The sequence below is a fragment of the Zootoca vivipara genome, chromosome 2, assembly GCF_963506605.1.
Source record: "Zootoca vivipara chromosome 2, rZooViv1.1, whole genome shotgun sequence".
Lineage (NCBI taxonomy): Eukaryota > Metazoa > Chordata > Lepidosauria > Squamata > Lacertidae > Zootoca > Zootoca vivipara.
Genome location: NC_083277.1, coordinates 76641978 through 76664492, shown reverse-complemented (window position 1 = coordinate 76664492; position 22515 = coordinate 76641978). Strand labels below are relative to the sequence as shown.

General features: G+C 43.2%; 1 protein-coding gene across 5 annotated transcripts in view; it reads left to right on the top strand.

Annotated features, from left to right (window-relative positions):
• FBXO38 (F-box protein 38) overlaps positions 1 to 22515 on the top strand; it is a 39017-nt gene that overhangs the window by 12345 nt on the left and 4157 nt on the right. For all 5 annotated transcript variants that reach the window (XM_060271713.1, XM_035105226.2, XM_035105228.1 and 2 more), the window contains 10 exons: positions 1700 to 1870; positions 3891 to 4033; positions 5962 to 6181; positions 7024 to 7143; positions 9716 to 9895; positions 11316 to 12014; positions 16607 to 16707; positions 17212 to 17314; positions 18823 to 18989; positions 20990 to 21135. In XM_060271713.1, the coding sequence (XP_060127696.1) occupies positions 1700 to 1870; positions 3891 to 4033; positions 5962 to 6181; positions 7024 to 7143; positions 9716 to 9895; positions 11316 to 12014; positions 16607 to 16707; positions 17212 to 17314; positions 18823 to 18989; positions 20990 to 21135 (2050 nt within the window). The remainder of the gene's footprint in view (positions 1 to 1699; positions 1871 to 3890; positions 4034 to 5961; positions 6182 to 7023; positions 7144 to 9715; positions 9896 to 11315; positions 12015 to 16606; positions 16708 to 17211; positions 17315 to 18822; positions 18990 to 20989; positions 21136 to 22515) is intronic.

The window sequence follows — 22515 nt, the reverse complement described above, 5'->3', positions numbered from 1 at the left end:
TGGGTTATCTATCAGATGTTAGGGTAGATCTGGATGTTATCTGCCTAGATGAGGGGGTGAGCTAACCTTTCACCTTCCAGATGTGAGTTGTAGTCCAACAGCATCATATCTGATTATTGGCCATGCTGACTAGGACAGATGGGAGGCCAATAAATCTGGAGGGCCACAGGTTCCCGTCCCTGGTCTATTTGCTTCTAATCTTAGAGAGGCAAGCTGCTGTATGATACATCCTTGTGTAATGCATGAGCAGCCACTAGTTCCCTGCTGATGCTTTTCCATGATGACACCTGCAGATGTCTTACACAGGGAACCTTGACTAAAATAGCTTGTGCAAATATGGCTATGTGGGCATTGGATTTTTTTGGTGTCATCTGTTGGTGGTATGGAAACAATCCACATTCTTCAATATTCTCATGTGAGAATTAAACCTTGGTGTGGAGTCAGTAGTGCATGAAAACGCTAAGATAGTGACATGCACTATTTCAAGTCAAAATGGGAAGGCAGCTCTTTTCCAGCCTGATGATGAGGCAAATAAAAATAAGTTCCAGTGGAAAAAATCCCAGGACAAAGCCCTGTTTCGTCAGTTCTTCATCAGCAATGTTTTAATGGTCAGAGTGTACCTTGGTATGTTTACTTGGTACACTCTGACCATTAAAACATTGCTGATGAAGAATTGGAGAAACAGGGCCTTGTCCTGGGATTTTTTCACTGGAATTTATTTTTATTTGACTCATTATCATACTGGAATTGATTCCTATTTGAATTCATCTTATCATTACATAAATAAAACTTTTTGAAGACTTACTTGAAATTCATCTTCCTCCTGGCCCGAGTTCTTGCAATTTACTGTTTATTTCTGGGCTTCACCAAGAACTCCAATTTCTACAGCTCTTTTCCAGCCAGCAATTGCTATCCTTTCTTCCTTTTCTTTCTGCCTATTGCATATGAACTATTCCTCTTCCCAGAAGAGAAGTGAATAAGTGTGCAAGTGCAGAGGAAATAATCACAGCATGTGTTGGCATTTCTCCAGCGATAGAAATACGGGGGAGGGTTGTGGCTCCTGCCTTGGGGTGCTGCTCTTTCTGATTTGCCAGGAGACAGGGACAAACATTTTGACCAGTGCTAGTCTAGGACTGGCACAAGCAAGACTTCAGGAGCAGGAAGGGGTGTATATTTGCCACTTGCCTGCTCACTTGAAATTCATCCCAGGCAAGCAGCAACTGTAAATATTCTAAGTCTCTGGAGATGTTTTATGTTGATAGGTTTGATGAGAGGTTGGTTGGAATGTCATTATTACTTCATAACTGCTCCCTTGCATACCCAGCCCTGCAATTTGTACCCATGGATATCCCTTATGGGGGGGATACAACTAGACATGCTGATTCCTTATAAAGCAAGGGGCAGGGAGATTGCATTGGTAAATCTGATGGATAAGGTTTTTACTTTAAAACAAGTGAAAGCCAAAATAAAGACTGTATCTTTTATAGACCAATGATGGGTGAATTTGCAACCTTTTGAAGCACTTTGATTTTTAAAGGCTTCACTTTACCTGCTTTACTTTTCCCATTGTTTGGGTCCAGCAGATAAGCTCAAGCGCTCATTACTATAACTGTGTGCAGTGCTCAGACTGAATTGCTGTAGAGAATTATGGAAAGAGCAAGTTGCTATTTTTTTTCTGTTCTCTTCCCCCTGACCCCAGGTAAAATGATTAATGCAGACCTCGTGAAATATGGCTTGGCTGACGTGGTTGAAAATCCAGGCATCATCACAGACATTGGAATGAAAGCGGTGAATGAAGTATTCTCCTCCATTAAGTACCTTGTTATCTACAACTGTCCACATCTGCACAATCCAAGCAGTTGGATTACAGGTATTGTGTGCACAAGAACACATTTGATTAAGGGGTTAAAGCACTTCAGCAAACGAAATGTAGCCCCTACTTAATTAAATTGACCACTGTTTGTGATTATTACACTTCTCTGATAGACACCTTTAAGTTCCTATATGACTTCAGAGCTTAAGCAGGTAGCAACCGGAGATGGGGCCTTAACTGTGTTACCCTAACTGCACACCCTTTCCTGAGATGTTTTGTTTGACACCATCTCTCTTGGCTTTTGATGAAAATTCAGAGTGGTTTTATTTTATTTTTTAAGCCAATTTGAATATTCTTTCAGAGATTTGCTGCTGCTTTTTTAAAAAACCCTTTATTGAAGTTCATTGGTATACACAGTGTTAAATTCACACGTACAAGTACAAAGAGAGAAAAATAATCTTAAATAAATTTAACGTTAAAGATTAATTTAGACTTATACGTTCTCTTTCCACATAAAGTCTAACTAAACTAAAATAGAATACAATAACATACCGTGGAATAACATAACATAACATTACATAAAATAAAGTAAACTTCCCATCATTTCCTGATGTACATTAATTAACATTTATAATAGTTAATGTACTTACGATTATTACCTTACTCTTAATATATTTTCTATTGTACCTTTTTTCCTTATTTCTCAATGTTTTATATTCACAAGGGTCATTCAAACGGTGCCATATCACTGTTATTTTTTTGTAGATATCTCTTGAACTTGTCCCATTCTGCAACTTTTAATTGGCTGCATGCTAGGTGTCTTGATCTTGTTTTGGTGAGGATGATTTGATAAATTGTATTGGGATGTGTTGAGGTAAAAAGGCAGAGTGCCACCTTTATAAAGAAACCTGTACTTCCTGGGTATTCTAATATGTTCACATGCTATGGGGCTTCTCCATCTACTCCACCTGCAAGTCACCAGGAATTGTGTACCCCTGAAACCTTTGAGATCCTTGGAAGTAATCAATATAAAGTAATCAATAAACAAACAGCCCCTTTGTTACTGACTAAAATTTCAAGTTTAGCCAGCAGATTTTAATGGGTGGGATCCATTAAATTATATTTTGTTGGGCTCATAAAGGGGACCTTTCATGAACAGAAGCTCCTACCAGAATGATTCCACCCATTAAAACCTACTGATTAAATGAAATCTTGGGCAGTCAACACAATTATTTCCTTTCCCTATTTTATTTCCCTTCTTAAGAGCTAATTGACTCTGTGCTACACAGTTGTTGTATATACCAAAATCAGTTGTTGTATATACCAAAATCAAGAGAATACATTTTCAGTTAGGAAGCTAAATTCTTTTGGGCCATAGTGACAGTTTCTGTTCTGTCTTAGCAACCAACTGCAAAAGGCTAGATCAGGGGTCCCCAGACTTACCGGCGTTTGGGCCGGTTCCCACCGCGCCGATCGCGCGGCGGGCCGGAGGACGGGGGAGCGCGCGCCTGTGCGGGCCGGCGGGCGGGGGAGTGCGCGCCCGTGCGCACGGGTGCTTACTGGCGCGGAGGCGCGCTTCCAGGGTGGAAAAAGCGCTGAAAATCTGTTGTGTGCATGCGTATGAGCCTCCCCCGACCCGGAAGTGCACCAGAAATGACCTCTTCCGGGTCGGGAGAGGCCCATACGCATGCACACAAAGGATTTTCGGCACTTTTTTCCCGACCCGGAAGAGCGCTGCCGCGCTGCGTGCCGTAAGAGCGGGCGGCAGCAGTGGGCGGCGGAGGTCGTCGCGGGCCGGATTGGCAGGCCAATTGGGCCGCATCCGGCCCCCGGGCCGTAGTCTGGGGACCCCTGGGCTAGATTTTATTAGTTTTTTGCCATTCTAAGTAGGCAAAGGACCTCAATTAAGAATGGATGCATCAGAATAACCAGGAAGTATACCTTTTTTAGAATGGTGACGATTCTAAATTGAAACCTAGAACTTTAAGTGGGGAATGGTTAAGCAGATTTTAGGTAAGAAATCTGTTACCGGTAATTAAGTTCATTTATTTCTCTCACTCTCCCCACCCTGCAATAGATCATTCAAGATGGACTCGGCTGTTTGATCTCACCTTGGTGAGATGCCATGCAATAAAACTAGACTCATTTAGTCAGTTTATTGAGTTACTGCCAAGCTTGGAGTTTATCTCTCTGGACCAGATGTTCCGGGAACCTCCCAAGGTAAGGTGTTTTTTTTTAAGCGTACTTTGCTGTGTGCTTCAAATGTCTTTAGGGTAAGTGAAATATACTAGACTTTTGGTACGTATTTTTTAAACTTCTAATTAGAAAGTACTTCAGGTAACTGTTTTTAAACATTCAAACTGTGGTTCAGTGACCATATTAGGAAAGCAGGAACATGAAAATGACAAGTTCAGTATTGCAAATGATAGTAGTACAATTACTACTATAATTACTATTTATACTGTAATTAGTATAAATATGCAAATTATAATAAGCAAGAAGCTTGTTACAAGAATGTCTGAATCATGTCTACATTGCTGCAGTGATCTCATTTTGCTGGAATTCTTGCTAATCTTTATATTTTGCATTCCCCTTTTCTTTTGGTTTAATTTCATGCTTAGGAAAATTAGATACGTTATGTCAAGGAATCCCTTGCATTTCTCAGTATTGAACAATGCAGGAAGACTTATCAAAAACCATATTTCACTACATATATTCTGTAGCAATGTGTCACACTTCTGTGAATCTGCCTGCCTTGCTGGAGAGGGATTATGTAAAAGCTGAGACAGGCTGAAATAATAGCACATGTTTGGGAAGCCTACAGCCTCTCTCCCAGGAAAGAGCACTCTCCCCCACACACCTGTCCCTTCCTCCCTAGGGACTGCATATGGTGCAGCACTGCTGTCTTCTACTTTAGGAAGACAACTGTACCTCTGTATCATCAGAAGCTGCTATTCCAGTTCCCACCCGTATCTCAGGCTTGCTTGCTTGCTTGCTTGCTTGCTTGCTTGCTTGCTTGCTTGCTTGCTTAGCAACCAATTTGCACCAGACTAGGGAAAGACGCAGATACTTCTCTGCTTGACATGGTGATAAATGAAGGGTTAAGAATAAATGTGAGAACCTGCACAAGGTGACGCTGACACAACCCCCCCCATACATTAAGTAAAATAGAAACATCTCCACCCGACTCCACCCCCACTCACCACTCCCCCTTCACCTCTTCCCCCCTTTTTCTTCCGAATGTAACACTAATGTCTCAACAAATGAAACTGATCAATAGAAAATGTAACTTGAAAAAATAGACATTGCACATACATTTGTAAACCAAGAAATCTTTAATAAAATACATTTTTTAAAAAAACAAAACCAAAAAATAAAATAAATGTGAGCAGTGACGAGTACGGCTTTTGTCTTGAAACATAAATGAAGAAATATAAATGAGCAACAGCAAGGGATTTGGGGAAGTAGAGTGAGAGATGAAGGCCCCAAAGGACAGAGGAGGAGAGGAAGCAGAAGGCAAGGCAAAGCCAACTACAGAGGAAAGTTGTAGCCATCACTCTTAGGAAATTTAATCACTTGCTGTGCAGTCATGTGCATGTTTACTCAGAAGTAAGTCCCACTGCATTAATGTGGCTTACTGTCCAATAAGTAGGGTTGCATCCTTAGCTACAAACCAACTTCATGTCTCCTCTTGCATTTTCCCACCATTATGTATTCACCTCCATAAAGAGAATAAATTTACACAATAGGTTTCTGCAAAAGCATGTTGTACGTCCTTGTCTTAATAGTGTGATGACTCACAGCACCTTCCTAATGTTACCTTAGTGTTCTGTCTCTTCATCTTGAACCAACTGGTAACCAGAAAGGTAGCGTTGTGTAGCTCACAATATCATGATTGACTTGTAGATCACAACCTTATTGGTTTGGCTCATGGGAAGTGTCCACTTGTCTCAGGGCAGGAGGTTTGAAATGGCCGTGCAGAGATTAGGAGCAGCTGGCAATGTGGAATTGCTTGCTTCAAATCTCTTTGTTTAAGAAGCAGTACACTGTGGTGTGTATGTTATCATGGAAGATATCGCTGATTTCAAACTGTGTTTTGTTTTGGAGCCTCTTGCCAGTTGCTGTCAACAATTTTTACTGCATTTCAGGGTTGTGCTCGTGTAGGTCTTAGTGCAGGCACTGGGATTGGTGTTTCCTCTGCTTTGGTCAGCAATCAGAACTCCAACAATGAAAACGACAACAATAATAACCATCAGAACAATAATGCCAATATACACCATAACAACCATCAGCAACCAAATGACCAGAACGAGGAGAACGAGCTGCGACAGGAGGAGCAGGTGGAAGAACAGCAGATTGCAGCAGAGGGTAAATGCAGGAAACAGTTTTGTTTGTTTTTAGTGCTGGACCAATAAATTGGTTGGCATCCATCTGTCTTGGGAGATAATGGAAGAAGGCGCCTTTGGGGGTGAAGTCAAACCATTGGAGAGTTACAGCGCCTGCTGTGGCTGCAGAGACCAATATGGGAATCATGTTTTCTTTGAGATGAAGGCATCCGCTTGTGCTGATGCAGGTGTACCATATTGTTTCTTCTTTCTGCACTGCTCCCAGCAGTCATTTCCCCTCCGGTCACTGCTGTGGATACATGACCTGACGGATTGTCTCCAGGCGCTGCGGGCTATTGTTGGTTTATTGACCAATAAAGCACACATTAACATCTACAATTGATATTAAAGCTATTAATGTTCACAATTATATTTCCTAAGCGTCTGAGCAACGCCTAACACTTCCATTGCCATAAAATGCTATAAAGCTATTCATTTTGATCTGGCATTAATAACACTTTTCTCATTTCTCGTCAATATAATGTTGCCACAGCAGGAGGGCTTAAAACCAGTTAGTGGTATTTTCTTCCTATTTAACAGCTCTTTTGGCATGAAGGCCCCCATTTTCTGTCTGAGAATGATTTCTGTAAAGGGCAGAGTCCTCATCAAAAGCTACAATATAGAACTGGATCTAAATGCCTTTCAGATTAGTGAAAATCTGCCTTGTTAAGTTTCCCGGGCAAAGACAGATGCTCCTCCATAGTAGCAGCGCTTTGGAGCCTTCCTAAGATTGCCATGCAATTATGTGTGACTAGCTTCTACCTCCTTAATAAAGAGTGGTGTCTTCATCCTCCTTATCTCAGTCATTCTTGTCTCTCTTTGCAGCACTGAATGAAATGGAGGAGGTGGCACAGGAAGATGGAGTGGCTATGGCAGAGAGCCGCAGTGAAGCCTCTGCAACAAATCAGGCACTTCTTCCCATGGAAGTTGATGAAGAACAAGCAGGTAACTTGTCAAGATCTCTCCCTTCCATTTTCAGGCTTCATTGACTTACTACAAAAATGTTTGTTTGTTTCTTGCTAAGAGATATCAATAGCATTTATTTTAGGATTAATAATGGAAACTTTAAGAACTGTCAGTGAACTTCAATAATTCTATAGCCTAAAATTAACCACAGTATTTAGCATTTATAGTCATTTCTCGGATGCAAAAAGAGTTTCATACACATCCTCTCAGAAATCTTAAGCACACTTCTGCTAGGTAAGCCACTATTACCGGTATTACCTCCATATTGCAGATATAGGGGCCAATAGTGATTTACCTAAGACCAAATAATCAAGGCAAGATTTGAACTATGGATTTGCAAGCTCCAGCTAGCTCTACTCTGACTGCCAAGACATCCTCTGTTGATTGTTAAGTTTGCAATGCAGGTGATTGGGGTTCTTGCCTAACTTACCTGACATTTATACTTTTGTGTAATTAATAACTTGTGAGGTGTTTAAGATGATCATGTGCTGTGTCTTGAGTTGCCTTGATTGCATGTGGTCTCATGGCCAGTGTTCCTCTCTTTGCAACCTTTTAATAGCGTCATAGAGAGGGGAGCCCCCAATAGGAAAAGCTGAATTGGTATTAGCAAATTGTACTCATCACCCAAGCAGCTTGTTCTCAATCACTTGTTTTACAGCACATTAGATATCTTTGTACCCAGGGTCAAAGTCGACTCGATGTGGGAGACATGGGGCATGTCTCCCAACAGTTTCTGTTTTCAACTCATTCTCTTCCATCTAGGCTGTTTACTGAATCAGAATTGCAGCTCTGCCATATCAGCATAGCTGCCAAGTTCTCCCTTTTTTTAAGGGAAATTCCCTTATGCTGAATAGGCTTCCTCGCGAGAAAAGGGAAAACTTGGCAGCTATGCATATCAGTAGAGCTGTTTTACCTTCAGGGTCAAACTGATGATGGCCTCGTATGGTTTCCCCTGCAGGGGGAAGAGTAGCCAGGAGGCGGCAGGGTTTTGATCACGGTAATATCCTGTGAATACAGTGTTAAGTAGTGCTTCCTGTGCTCCAGTCTGATTTGGAGCTCTTCACAGATGCATTGAAGTAAACCCAAGAATAGTTGTGAAACAGTTCATATGCTTCCATGCTGCTTCTGGTTTGGCCCCGAAAGTCTCTAAGATAGTTGTTGTGTGGTTAATTTCTTGTTTTTAAAAAGTTCCATTTGCAGTGTGCGTTCTAATCATAAGCGGCTATATTTGCTAGGTAGGAAAATATTAATTTGATCCCACAGTAGGCCATGGGCTTACTTCCACCCGGTGCTTCTCTGTTCGGTAAATGCTAAGGGGATATAAATGAGATTAGGTGCTTCATTTGTTTGCCATTCTCTTAGAAATTCATCCCTACTTTAATTCGCTAACCTGCTTTTTCTCAAGAAGTTGGAGATGGTTCCATTTTGCTGCCCAATATCAACAGTGCGGAAATTAATATCACCAGCTTCAGAGCTACCTCTTCATACATGACCACACTGCCAATATTTCCCCGATCTATTTCCAGTTTAGGGAATAAGCAATTCTAAAACTGAGCTCTTGCCATCATCCTGATGTTTGTACAACTGGATAAAATTCAGCATTTGGGCACACAGTTGTGTGTGTGCTTCAAATTTTGGGAAGTGTTTCAGCTTTGATTCTGGCTGTTTCCAGACCCTTCTCCTTTGCTTCATTCTGTTACATATCATTTCTCCTCAGTTTCTATCTTTGATCTACATAATGCTCCCCACCCCCACCCCCCGCTTCTTGAGGGCCCTATGCTATACAGAGATGCCTGTACACATGTGGCACCTTAACCAAGGAGAGGTGGTTGTTTTTCACCCTCATGGTCTTGAAGCCCACCTCTAATTGTAAACATCTTTGCTGCTGTGAGATACCTTGTGGATTTATTTTTTCTGTTTTGTGAAAGAAACAAAATCACCTAGGGCAGTCACTGACATTGAATGTCCCTTCTGCCACCCACACATACAAATATTCATCTGCTCCTGTGGGCCGCCTAACTTTCTGGAGCAGCTTTGGAGGTGCAGTGTAGAAGGGTTGCAGGGGGCAGGGAAAACTTTTTTGTCAGTTGTGTTCATTTGGCTGGTGGATGGAGTGTTGGATTTCATTCCTAGTCTCAGTACACTGCCTGCAATTTATAAAGCACATCGTGCTTTCTAATTGCAGTGCAGATTGGTGGATTGTGAAGTGGGCGGATCAAATTGGTGGGGAAGGGGCCAATAAAGTAAGAGGAGAAGATCACAGCATAACACTAAGAATAACTCCAGATCCAAACACAGTGGAGTACATGTTGTGTTTTGTTTGTTCTTTTCTACTGTGTTGTGCATAGTTGGTGTTTGAGGGAAACTGTGAAGAGTGACCTAGCCAGGTGTATGAGTGCAGAAGGTCCTTAGGTATGCCAATTAACCATGTAAAAACCAACTACTTTGGATGCATGTTTCGAAGGAGTAAGTTGCTCAGTCAGGTGAATTAAAGCACCATGATCTCTGGAAAGCATGCTAGTTTGTTGCTGAACTTTCTTTTCTTTTCCAGGGCCCAGTGGCCTTCAGCCAAATGTAAAGCTAGCACCTATTACTGTCCACGACTCAGACAGTGAAGATGAGGATGAGAATGCAGCCACCTCAAGATCCTGTATTACAAATAGCATTGCACAAAATTACTCAGATGGAGAGGAGAGAGTCAGAGATTCGGTGGAAATCCGGGAGCCCTCAGGTGAGAATTTTTGCTTCTTCATACATGTCGTAAAAATATTCCTTGTTGTGCTACAAAGCACAAAATGCACAAACAAGTTTCTATGGAATGTGGTTCACAATGATTGTGGCCCAACTTTAGAAAGATAGATAGATTTCTCTCATGTCCATTTCTGCTGTTGTTCCCATATTTCTGCAGATCAGCTGCAAGAGTGATGCCTTCTTAACATGACGGTGGTGTAGTTGCCACCAAAACCGCTTGTGTGAGGTAGCTCTGTTGTAACTGAAAAGGGCTACTTGGTATTCATAGTCCCTTTGATCACAGTTATTGGGTGGTTTCCATCCATTGGATTGCGGTTCAGTTTGTACTTCCAAATTGTACAACAGTTTGATTCTGGTTTGTGTTCTGTGGTTGGACTATACCACAGTCCCCCAAGTTCATACATAATGAGGAATTGAATTCTAAAGTGAATTGCAGTCCTTTTTGCATGTAGGCTCATTCAGAATTGGCTGAACGACTTCAAAGGCTTTGGATGAAAACTTCCACATGCTTTGCCAAGATTCGACAGGCTAAGCATTTGTAATGTATTTCTCTAGCAGATCCCTGAGGGATTTGATCCCAGTTACCTTTATTTCTTCACGGCTTGTGTCTTTCTTGCACAGCCTCCCTGCAACCTAAAATGGGGACAAGGCACATCAGCAAAATATGGGGCAGGAGGCCAGGATACTGTAGACATTTTACTGTTCCACAAGCCGTACCTTCTGGTCAAAAAGTATGTCAGTGTAAACTTGAGGGGTAAGTGCATCAGGGGTGGGTGGGGGAGCTATCAACATACAGTATCTTTTGAACACCTTAGTCCAGGAAGAAAGGAAATTATTTGAAAACTAAGATTCTCATAAATAAAGGGCAGGGCTGTAAATGTTTCTTGTTAACTAGGTAGCTACTGTAAGAAGAAATTAGGTGCAACTAACTAATTTGAGCCTCTTAAGCAGCTTTACTATGTGCAGTACATTGGGTCAGATTCAACTAAGTAGTGCCACTGGTGGAAGTGTGCACAAGGACTTCTGCTAGCACAAAAGACTTCCCCATTCCTCCCACCCTGCCTCCAGTTAGCCCTGGGCAGGGAAGGAGCCCCCAGAACCATAGGCAGGGGGAGAAGAGGGCAGATCACTCCATCAGACAAGTAGAAATGCTTGTGCTGACAGAGCAGTCAGCTTAGTGCTACGTTGAATTCCTCCCAACATGTTTAAACCTCTAGTAAGTGAAGTAGCTCAACATATCTGCACAATCGCTTATCCTGCTTGGAATAATGATGCAACAGTTGCAGCAGGTGTTTCACCAGGTCGTCTGGGGTGTGTTGATAACTAGCGGTGTGTGTTTACGTGACTTTATATCACGTCATAGCTCTCTTTCCTTTTGCCCCCTGTTGTTGTTGTTGCAGTGAGCGGTAAAGGCAAAGCTCCGCTGCGAAAGAGGTGCAATGCCAGCCGGGTCAAACTGTTTCTTTCTGAGGAGAGCAGCTGCGAGAAAGGCTGTCAGGTCACCAGTGAGCAAATTAAGGCGGATATGAAAGCGGCCAGTGACGTGACAGCAGAAAGGAACAAAAGCAAGGATTGTTACCCAGGTTGTGGTGGTGGCACTGGGCCTCCGGGAGCCTCAGACACTGCAGCGTCTCCAAGCCCAGATGGTATGAAAACGGCTGATAGCTGCAGCGAGGCCCCCTCCGCAGCAACAGAAGACCCTGGGAAGTGTCTCTGCAAGAGCGAAAGCTCCAGTGAGAGGGACAGTGAGGAGAAGCCATTGTGCTCCAGGTGTTCCTGCTATATGCCCCAGAACCAGCAAAGGAGGACTAATGGCGTCTCGGGTGGCGAATGCCCATCTACCAGTGGAGCTTGTGGTATGAATGGGCCAAATGTGAGAGGGGCGGAATTCTCCCTAAGAACATTACCAAACTGTGGCTCTTCTGGAGAGGCCAGCAATGGGAGGACTAATGAGAGAGTCTGTGGGACTGCTAATGAGGAACGGAGCCCTCCTTCACAGCAAGGGAGATACGAAATGGAATATAATGAAGATTACCCTCGCAGACCTCTCACGAGAGCCAGAAGCAGACTTTCCCATGTGCCTCTGGTGTCTCAGTCAGGTATGGTTTCATTTATCCAAGTTTTGCATCAAAGCAGTGCATCATTGTCAAAGAAGGGAAAGGACCAGCCACATTGTAATAATGTCAGAGCAGAAATGCCATTTTCTCTCTCTTGTTATTGTGTTGGTTTGTTTTGGGTGTTGATAGTTTGAGAGAGTTTTTTTGTGGGGGGGGGGGATTCATTGAAATACAAAGACTTATAATCTGATTTGAAGCCTGCTTTCAAAATGAAAGCATAAGCTTACTGATAGCTACTTGGTGAAGATTGACCGGATTCTGTGATTACATAAGCCTTTAAAACTTGTCACCACACCTAAATCATATTGTTTCTGGTATATGTTTTTTCAAAGCGTAGAGCAGTTCTATGCTGGGTTCAGCCATCTTAGGTGATGGGCCATCCAGGCTTTGGGATGCAGAACAAGTCCAAGTCTTCCTTCCAGTGCTTGAGCTGGAGACTGGGAGCGTTGCTGAGTGTAAGTAGAGAGCAAAAAGAAACCTCTGGCTCGGAACTACATGAGAACTGTGCAGGTGCCACGTTTATAGCCGCTTTCAGGAAGTTTTTACAAATACCTCCCAGTTAGGAGTTCTTTCCAGGAATCTGGGCTTAACTGGTATTTCACCCATGAGAGGGAGCAACCTTCTGCTGAGGCTTTGTTTGGCACATAAATGGTAGGGTCAGCAGACTTGTTACCTAACTCCCATTACAAAAATATATATTTACATAAAACGTGGTTAAAATAATTGCAAGAAATTTAGGAACATATTCAATGAGAGCAGTGCATAAGTCATATATTCTAGAACAGTTTTATAAAAAATAATAATTACTTCTCTCTCTGTTCCATTTCTCCTATAATTGCAAGGTAATTTAACTCCAAGCAAAATTAAATCAAAAGGATCTCTATTCCTTAACCTGATTAAAGGCAGGACTGGTTCAGACTCGCTCCTAAATGTGTGCTCGTCAAAAACCCGTAAGATTCCAGGAAAGCATTCATTTTCAGTTGTTCCTATCAGAAGAGACATTTTTCTTGGTGCATACTTGTTCTCAGAGCAGTTTCCCTTAAACATAGCAAGACCAGATAATGACTTCCAATTCAAGGTTATTCATTCCAGTTCGGGAGATCATCAACTAAGATCAGACTCTTTCACCCGGAAGGTCAGACTCTTTTGCAAGACACCAGTTGTGTGATGCTCCCGCTGTGACAGGCATGGTTGCTTTTTCTCTGTGTCTGCTGCGGAGGTGGAGCTTCAGCCACCCAGCAGGCAGAGACTGAGCTGGAAGGGGATAGAGAAAGCTTGTCTCTTACGATTGCCCTGAGGTTCCAGCTACCTGGTAGAGGCAGAGACAAGCTTTTGTTGCTCCATATAGCTCTGAGCAGAAGAGGAATGGCGGAAGGTGCGTTGTCATGACCCAGCAGGCAAAAAGGCAGGGAAAGCTAACACACTTCCGCTATCCATCACCAGCTTTTAAGCTGGAGAGGGTGATGGCCACAGGCTTTGGTTTGGGCCAGATCTCATGCTACCTTTCAGAGATGCAGCTTAAGTTTGGGAGCAAGATCCTGCCCTTTAGGTGGCCTCAAATTGTAACTTGTTGACCCTGGTCATATTGATGTTCATGTGTGTGCAAAGCAATTGGGAAGATCATGTTGCATTTCTGCTTCTGCTTACTGTAGCGATGGGCCTACATTCATCCCCAGTTAACATTCTGTTGACCTTTGGGGCACATTCTACCATACCAACACGCAACTCATGTGTGTACCTTTAAGCGATAGTGCACGTTTCCTAATGTGAATTAATTATCCTGTAATGCATTTTGTCTACCCACTTTGAATGATTGATGGGTGGAGTTTCCCTTTGTTGTTGTTGACGCCATGTAATATGGCAATCCTACTGCATGTTTTGTTTAAAAGTAACAGCGTAAGCACATCTGTACTCATGTTCATTCTGCCGCCATAGTCTAAGACTTCCCTTCATTTTACCCTCCCAAATTCAAGTGCTTATTTGGTGAGGCACCTTTTGCTTTCACAGGTCTTTGCTTTGTTTTCCAAGAGTAAAATTACTTTGGGGGAGAATTCAGAAATTATCAGTTTCATATTCTTTGCTTTAAATACTTTGAATTATAGTAGTTAAAATAATTTATTTTGTTCAGCATTGGTACCTGAAATATTGAGATTTGCTCCTTTTCTCGAAGCGTTGAAAGGATCACTGCCGTTTGATATAGTCAGAGGAAAAGGGTGATGTCATCTAAAGAAAAATCTTGGTTACAGTACTAAAACTGAAAAAAACAAACAAAAAAACCTTACTTGCCATTTAATGTTTAAGGTCTATTAATTTTATTACAACATAAGTTAGAGGTTTCCCTATTCAGAATAATTTCTTGCATGTTGTCTGTAATTCTGAGAGAGCCAACATTGTGCCCTCCAAATGTTGTTGGGCCCAAGCTCCCATTAGTGAGAGTCCCCCAACATCTGGAGGGTGCTGTATAATTACTCCAGCTGTAAATGCAGGATGTTTCACATATTTAGGTGGGTTTTTATTGTTTTTATTTTTTTAGAGAAATGCAAAGGAAATTCATGCTTTGATATTATTCTGCACTTCTTTTAACTTAACATTTATTAGCAAACGAAGACTGTAAAAACTGAGGTTGCTGATGGCTGAATTTTAGTGAATTAAATACTCACTAAAACAATCTAGTTGCCTTCTTGAGATCTCTTTGGACAGAATCCATCAAAACGTTGTTTTTTTCTTCTCCAGTACATATTAAGTAAAACAACCCTAATCATTCAAAGCTATATAAAATCAAGATAAAAGTGGCTGTATTCATCTGAGCAACTCTTTTTCTCTTTCACCTATTGAATTTGTTTCATGTAATATCCCAATTATAAGACTTGTTTTTGAATGGTGTGTGTCTGTAACCACAGTGTCTTTTACTGACATTTTCTGGCCATCTGAGTATGGTGCCCATTGACCTTGTCCTGCAGGGGCCCTGCAGACTTCAGCAAGGCTGAGCCAAAGGCAAACAGAGAAATAGACTTTAAAAAAAACATTCATTCAAAAGTTACAATACATTTTCAATCAATATATCTCCTGTACAGACATCTCTGTGACGATGGTGGCATTAAAATATCCTGTTCTTCTACAATAAAAGAGAAAAGGGGAGACATGATGCACAGCATATCATTAGCCGTGTCCCATGCCCAACTTTTCCTATTGAAGATACACTTATCAAACGTTACTCAGCGAAATTAGTGCCCAAGTATACCGTATTTCCTATGTGCTTCCTTATTACCCAAAGGAAGGATATATTGTAATTCTAAGGAAATTCAGAATCCTAAATGATTAACTCTTCACTGAACTGTGTTTCTGTGGTTGTTATTTTTAAGTAGCGTAGTCTCCCACCCTACTCCTGGGGTGCTAAAAGTACAATGACTTTTCCAAGCACTGCAATTCTCAAACCTTTTTTTTGGGGGGGGGGCGCGTCTTCCTTGCTGTATGCAGGCAGGGAAGTGATATTTATACCGCATGTCCCATTCTCTTGTCTGCTTCAGTGAGCAGAGCTCTTGTAAATGTCACTTCCCTGCAGGTGTGCAGACCCAGGGTAAATATGCATTGGTCGTGAATCTAAACAGAAAGAGCACATAGGTCCTAATACTGAACTTTCCCTTCCCAGCTGTGCCCCTTTCACACCATCCATCCACTTTAAAACACCACATTTGTTGCTTATATTTTGTTTTAATAGTTTTATATACAGTATAACCTTTCAACAATATCTGAAAAAAATACCACGAGGAACGAAGTCTTTTCATGTCTTCATCTAAACCACTATTTAGACAAATATTTTATTTTTGTAATCCGCTAAGAGTTTATATTTGCCTGCAGTGGTGGGAGTAGTTTCAGACTGATATAAGTAGATGTTTCAAAGCTAGAGGCTGGAGCTAGAGTTTAGATAAGCAGAATTCATCTAACAAGATGCTCCCACTGGCTGTAGGAGGCAATTTTGGTAATTCATCTTTGTTCTGAGGGCTCTTATTCCTCGCCCCCCAGAAACTGTTCTGGATACTTGGGGGACCCGTTCACAGAGGGACATATCTGAACCCACCCTTAAGGGTTTAACACTGTTTTGGCTGTTGTAAGTCCTACCACCACCTGAATGTCAGCAAGTTTCACTTTGGTATAAGTTCCACTGAGCCCTGTAAGGCTTGTTTCCTGGATATGCTTCAGGTTACAGTCCTAGAGCAATTCCAAAATCTACATTAGGGCAAGACGTTCATTAGTCCAGTCCAAATGCCATGAAGTGCTGTGCAGGTTTTTGTGTTCTCCAGGACTTCTTTATCAAACTTATTAGACATAGGTTTATTTGGATTTTGTGTGTGTGTGTGTGTAAACAAACAAACATAATACAGTATACAAGTGTATCAAAATGTATTCAGTATAAAGTAAACTGAAAATAACAATAGTTACTAAACATTGCAGGCCAGATACTTCCAAGACCCTCATTAATCTAAGAAACCATTCAGAATGACTCTGCTATTCCTGTTACAGCTGTTCACCAATAAGAAATGTCCAATCTTTTATTCATTTGTTTTTGTTCCCAGAAGCGACCAAACCAAAGCCCAGGCATTCAGTGAAGCGAAAACGGACGGCCGACAAGTCCACAAGCACCAGCGATCCTGTGATTGAGGATGACCACATCCAGGTAAAGCCTTTTTGAGCCCCAAGCTGGAAACCTGTGCCATCTTACTGACAGCCTAGATGGATGAATGCCCCCAAATGCCGCAGAAAATGTTTTGGTTCAAGGTCTACTCCGCAATTGACTATTTTTTTTAAAAGGGCATTGTCAAACTGAAAAATCATATTCTGTCTTAAGGGGATAGCAAGCAAATTCTCCGGTTTCATTTCAACAGAATTTACTGTAAGTTCTTTGTGTGCAGTGTATATCTTGCTTGTAGTCTGCATATCTTTGCTGCTAAAAACCAGCAGGCAAGGAGGAAGAAGTTCCTCTAGTAGAATGGAATGTCAGATGATCCCTTTAACCATCCTGCTTGAGTGCTGTCAAATATTTCCACATCATTTTGTTATGATGTTGCTCACACTCTGCAGATGATGTTAGTTGCCCTAGTTTCACCACCATTGGTAAATGTTTTGTTTGTATGTGTGTGGTTCATGTAGTGGTCTTCAATTTTGAAAATAATTTCTCCAGGTTCTAACACTGAAATCAAAAAACCTTGTTGGGATCACTTTGACAAATTGTGGCATAACAGATCTGGTGCTGAAAGACTGCCCTAAAATGATGTTTATTCACGGTATGTATACTTTGATTGTTGACATCTGGGAAACTTGTATACATTTTCATCAGACTTGGGACATCTCCAGCTGCACCACAGGGTTTCTTGTTTAATTTTCTGAACATAATGGACTCTAGCCATTGTCTCCCTCTGCTCACAGAAGGCTCATCAATCTAGCAGAGGCTTCTATGAATGGAAGGAGGTGGGGAGAGATATTTTCACTGTTCGTTGCCTTCCTTCTGCTCTCCCCTGAGGGGAAAAGTCTGATCCAGTGGGTTGGGGAACTCTCAAATAGCATGGGTGGTAGTGCAATGGGAGAAAGGGGAAAGGGCAACAACCACATCCCTCCCCTGGAGCAAAGAGCCTTTCACAAACCAAGAGAGATAGTTGATACAACCCTATCCATTTCACCAGCTATACTCCATGCTGTTACCCATGTGTTGGTAACCTTAAAGTCGGGTTACTGTAACACATTCAATGTGGGGTTGCTCTAGGACCAGGTTTGGAAGCTCCAGCTGCTGCTGAATGCAGCAAGGGGGCATCAGGCCAACAATATATGACATCATTGTTAAAACAGCTGCACCTGCTGCCCATCTGCTACAAAGCCAGGTTCAAGGTCCTTGTATTAATTCACAAAGCCCTGAACAACTTTGGTCCAAGCTACCTCATGGATCACCTGAACCCTTATATCCTAGCTCAGTCACTGAAATCATCTGCAGGAGCCTTGTTGATCGTTCCCCGATTTGGTCAACAAGAAGAAACTGTGCCTGTAGTGTCATTGGCCTGGTATTGTGGCATTCTCTGCCAACAGAGATTCAGCAGGTGCCTTCTGTGCCAACTTATAAATGCCTGCTGAAAACCTTTCTATTCCACCAGGCTTATGCAGGCAGTTAAGAATACATCTTTCCACAATAGCTGATTTCTGATTTTCAATTTTTGATAGGGTTTTTAGTGTATGGTTTTGTGTATGATTGTTGTAATCGTCTCTGATATTTTTCATGAATATCATATTTATTTTTTTAAAAAAACGCTTAAGTAATGTCTGCTGTTAAGCTTCCACACTCTATTTCCAGTTGGGGTTATAATTTTGGGATAGCAGTTGTAGTGCTATAATCAGTGGCGCTTCTAGATTCCTGGCAGCTTCATTTCCCCACTTAATGGGCTAAAGGGTGCTTTTTTTTCTTTTTTTTTCTGGGCCACCAGAATTTTTCTGTATAACGATAGAACAGGGAGGTGAAAAAGATAAGACAGCAGTGAAGACATAAGACATGCTTAGATTAAAAAGTTAGTCCTACTTCTCACTTTTTATGCTTTTAGTTTTCATTTCCTAATTTTACCCTAGGAAAGCAAATAAAGTCAGCAGACTTTATTGTTGCTAAATGCATACAAAATGGCAGTAAGACAACACAGTTTTACCAGCATTTTGTAATGTGGTAGGCTGTCTGTGGCAATATGTATGGCTAAACCTAAATACCCGCATACATTATCTTATGGTCTTCACAATTTTCTTGTCCTGGAATATGTAGCCACCAGATGCCGCGTACTTAAGCACTTGAAGGTAGAGAATGCGCCTATTGTCAATCGATTTGACTATGCTCAGTGCAAGAAATTAAACATGGATCAGGTACTGGATCAGATACTGCGGATACCACCAGAGAGAAACCGGATCATTTACCTTCGTCCAATGCAGCAGGTATTCAGATGGATTTCATGTTTGTGTTCTTTGACATCTGAGTCATGTTCCCTTTTTTTTTAAATGAGAAATTTGCAAGTGTGAAGTTAAGAAGGCTGGCCTCCAAAGCCACGTCTAACTGGGTTGTATGCAGTGGTGTTGCATTATCAGAAAGCAATTCTGCATCAAGTTTTTCTTAATCCTCACTATTATGATAAGCTTCCAGTTGCACCCCATAAAAGCTGCTCCTGAGGGTTGGGAACTACTTCAGAATCAAATGGGATAAGTATTGGGGATAAATGAAAATCAGGTGCCCTGATAAGTCTGCTCTTTGTAAGTGTTGGCAGAGCTTTGTTGGAAAACATGTACAGAATCTCTTCATCATATACATCAGGGGTGTCAAACTCAAATTCATCGGGGGCCGCATCAGCAGTTTGGTCACCCTCAAAGGGCCGGTTGTGTCTGTAGGACTATGTGTCCACTCTTTATTATCATAAATTATTGTCACTGCATTCAATTATTACTGTTTTTTGTAGTAATGTAAGCTCATTCCCGCCCCCACGCGGATCACATTCCTGCATCGTGGCACGTGTGTGGGAGGGGATGTAAACGAGGGAAATTTGAACAAAAGGTGGGGATCGATGGCTTCGGGGGGGGGGGGGCTCAACTAAACCTTCGGCAGGAAGGAGAAAGCCACTGCTGGGATTAAAAACCTGCAGATGGAAAGAGGGCTTCCCTCTCCCGCCCTGCGCACACCCAAACCCCGCTAGGCAGGATGCCACACGCTGCAACCCACCCCATGCTTTGGAGAGGGGCAGGAACATGCGGTGCAGCGCCAACTCCCTGCTTTGCTTTTGCATCCTCCCTCCTCAGCGCCAGAGTCCCTTCCCCTCGCACTGAGGGAGGGCAGCGGATTTCCCGAGGAGGAAGGCGGCGGCAGCCCCAGCGGACGTGCATCTTCGCCTCAGAGCTGCTCTTCCCCCCACCCACGCTGTTGTCGTCTTCGCCGCCGCCTCTCCCTACCGGGACTGCAGGCATAGGAGGCTTGAAAACCTCCCCCCCAAAAAATCCCCCTCCCACCTACTCAAACCGCGAGGTGACTCCATCTGGAGCCCTACATCACGAGGGGCTGAGAGGAGGCGGTGGCAGAGCAGGAAGAGCAGGAACCCGTGCCGCCGCCGCCGCCTCCCTCCCGGCCGCCCCCCAGGGAGCAGCTCCGCCGGAACTGAGAAGCCAAAGGGCGGCTCGGGGGTGGGGGGCAGAGCAAAAGCCAGGCACCCTCCCGAGTGCCTATGAGGAGAAAACGGGGGAAGAGGGAAGAGAAACCCGGCTCCATCAAGAGAGCGGCTGTTGCGCTTCGCCTACTTCCCCCTCAGGCTCACTCAGCGTCCCTTTCGCCTGCTCGCTCGCCCACCTCCCGGATGCAGCCGAGGAGAGGAAGGGAAGCGGCGGGCGGCGGCTCCCCAGTGCCGCCTCACTCGCTCTCGGAGACAACAGCAAAGCCTGCCAAAAAAAAATCCAGCGCTGCTCCGTCCCAGCACCAACTTTGCCGGCAGCGCCTGTAGGGCTTTCCTACCTCCTCGGCGGGCTTCCTCCTCCTCCTGCATCTCACTTCCCCGTCTGGCCGCTGTGCCACCGCCTCCCTCAGCCTCATTCGAAATTGAAATTCCCTCGCCAAGGCCGTCAGCGCGGCTCCAGCGCCCCGGCCTCCGCCTGCAGCCCCGCCCCCATTTTTGACCCTCGGCCAATCGCAGGCTCCAGAACTACTGTCAGTGGTTATTGTCGGCGGCGGCTACGCGGGCCACATGACGAGGTCTGGCGGGCCGGATTAGGCCCCCGGGCCTTGTGTTTGACACCCGTGATATACATGCTATTTTGTTCCTTGCAGCTTTCTCAAAAGAGAAGCATGACATATTTTATCAGGAAACTGGCATGATGATAGGACACAACTTGTAGATTATGTCACTGTACTTTGTTCTTTTATTTTGGTTATATTCCATGTTGTGCCTTTCCCCCCACAGGTTGACACACTGACTCTAGAGCAGAAGATATTTAGTGGTCCCTACCCATACCACATCTGTGTAATTCATGAATTTAGTAACCCTCCAAATGTTCGGAACAAAGTGCGCATTCGCAGCTGGATGGACACAATAGCAAACATTAATCAGTAAGTCTCTCTTTGAATAGAACTGTAATGGATAAATATATATCTGTGAGTCAGAAAGGTCCTATATTTCTCTCCCCCCACCACCCCAAGGATGTTGTTGGATTCCAACTTCCATCAGCCCCAGCCAACATAACCAGCAGTCAGAGATTTATGGGAGTTTTATTCAAGCAAGAACTGCAGGTTCCCCTCCCCAGCTTAGTGTGATGTCTATATCATTGCTTTTTGGGAATTGTTTAAAAGCTGATGGTGTTTTGAAACATTGTATTTTTCTTGTGTGAATGCAGTGATTCATCTTAAGTTTTATTCTGTCTAATCCTCATAGCTATAAGGGGTCTTCCTTATGAGCCAGTGGAATGAGAATAGGTTGAAGTCCAATAACCGTTGTCCTCATTATATTATCACAGCCTTGTAAGTTACTCCACACACACCCAAGGTGCTAGCCTGTTTTTTACTCTTAGGAGGGCCTGCATTTGGATGTACAGAACACTCCATCCCTCCTTTGTCTGCCTCTCTTATGAGTGAAAAGCAGGCATGGGAAATATTCTGAAGGCTAGAAATGAATGATTCCTCCCTCCTCCACAAGCCCATTTGGGTTCTATCTCCATCACACAGAAAAGAGCTTCACCTATTGTATATCCAACACACAAAAACCAAGCATGCTAATGGCAAAGCACATATTGCTTTGTCCCTTCTCCGCCGTCTCCCTGTGTTTCTATGCTTGACATGCGGTGGGGCTGTCCTGCTCATCTAGCGTAGGAACTAAGCAGAGGAGTTGGAAAGTGGCTTTTCCATTTGCCACTGGCTTACCATATTTCTTTGCTAGGTGGGAGGTTTGTCTGCTGAGTGTCTAGCAAAAGAATACAGAATACTGGCAGTAGAAGGAAGGCATGCTCTGTCCTCTGCTACCAGTTCTCTTGCTTTCTGTGCTGGGATATTGAGGAGGGAGTGACAGGCGGGGGGGGGGGAGTGGAGGACCCTCCGCTTTCCCCCCACCCCCGCCTGTCACACTAAGATCGGTAGCAGGAGGCCGGCCTCGCAGCGGCGGTGGCAGCGGAGCCAGCACACATTCGATCGTAAGTCGAATAAATTCGTAAGCCTGCCCCCATTTTTTCCCTTCATAACTCGAAAAATTTGTATGTCGAGGTGCCACTGTATGTGTTCCCGCTTGCACCCCAGTGAGTAAAGTGTAACCAGCGAGAAGGACCAGAGGCTCAAGATTGTAGCAGAAGCAAACTAAATGGTTTATTGATCCAAAATGCTCAACACAGGAACAGGAGAGAATTAACATTGCAGGTCTGCAGTATAGAAATAACAAAACATGAATTCAGGCAGTATGAGTGTCAGAGATAGGAAGTTAATATGAACCAGCATAAGAATGGC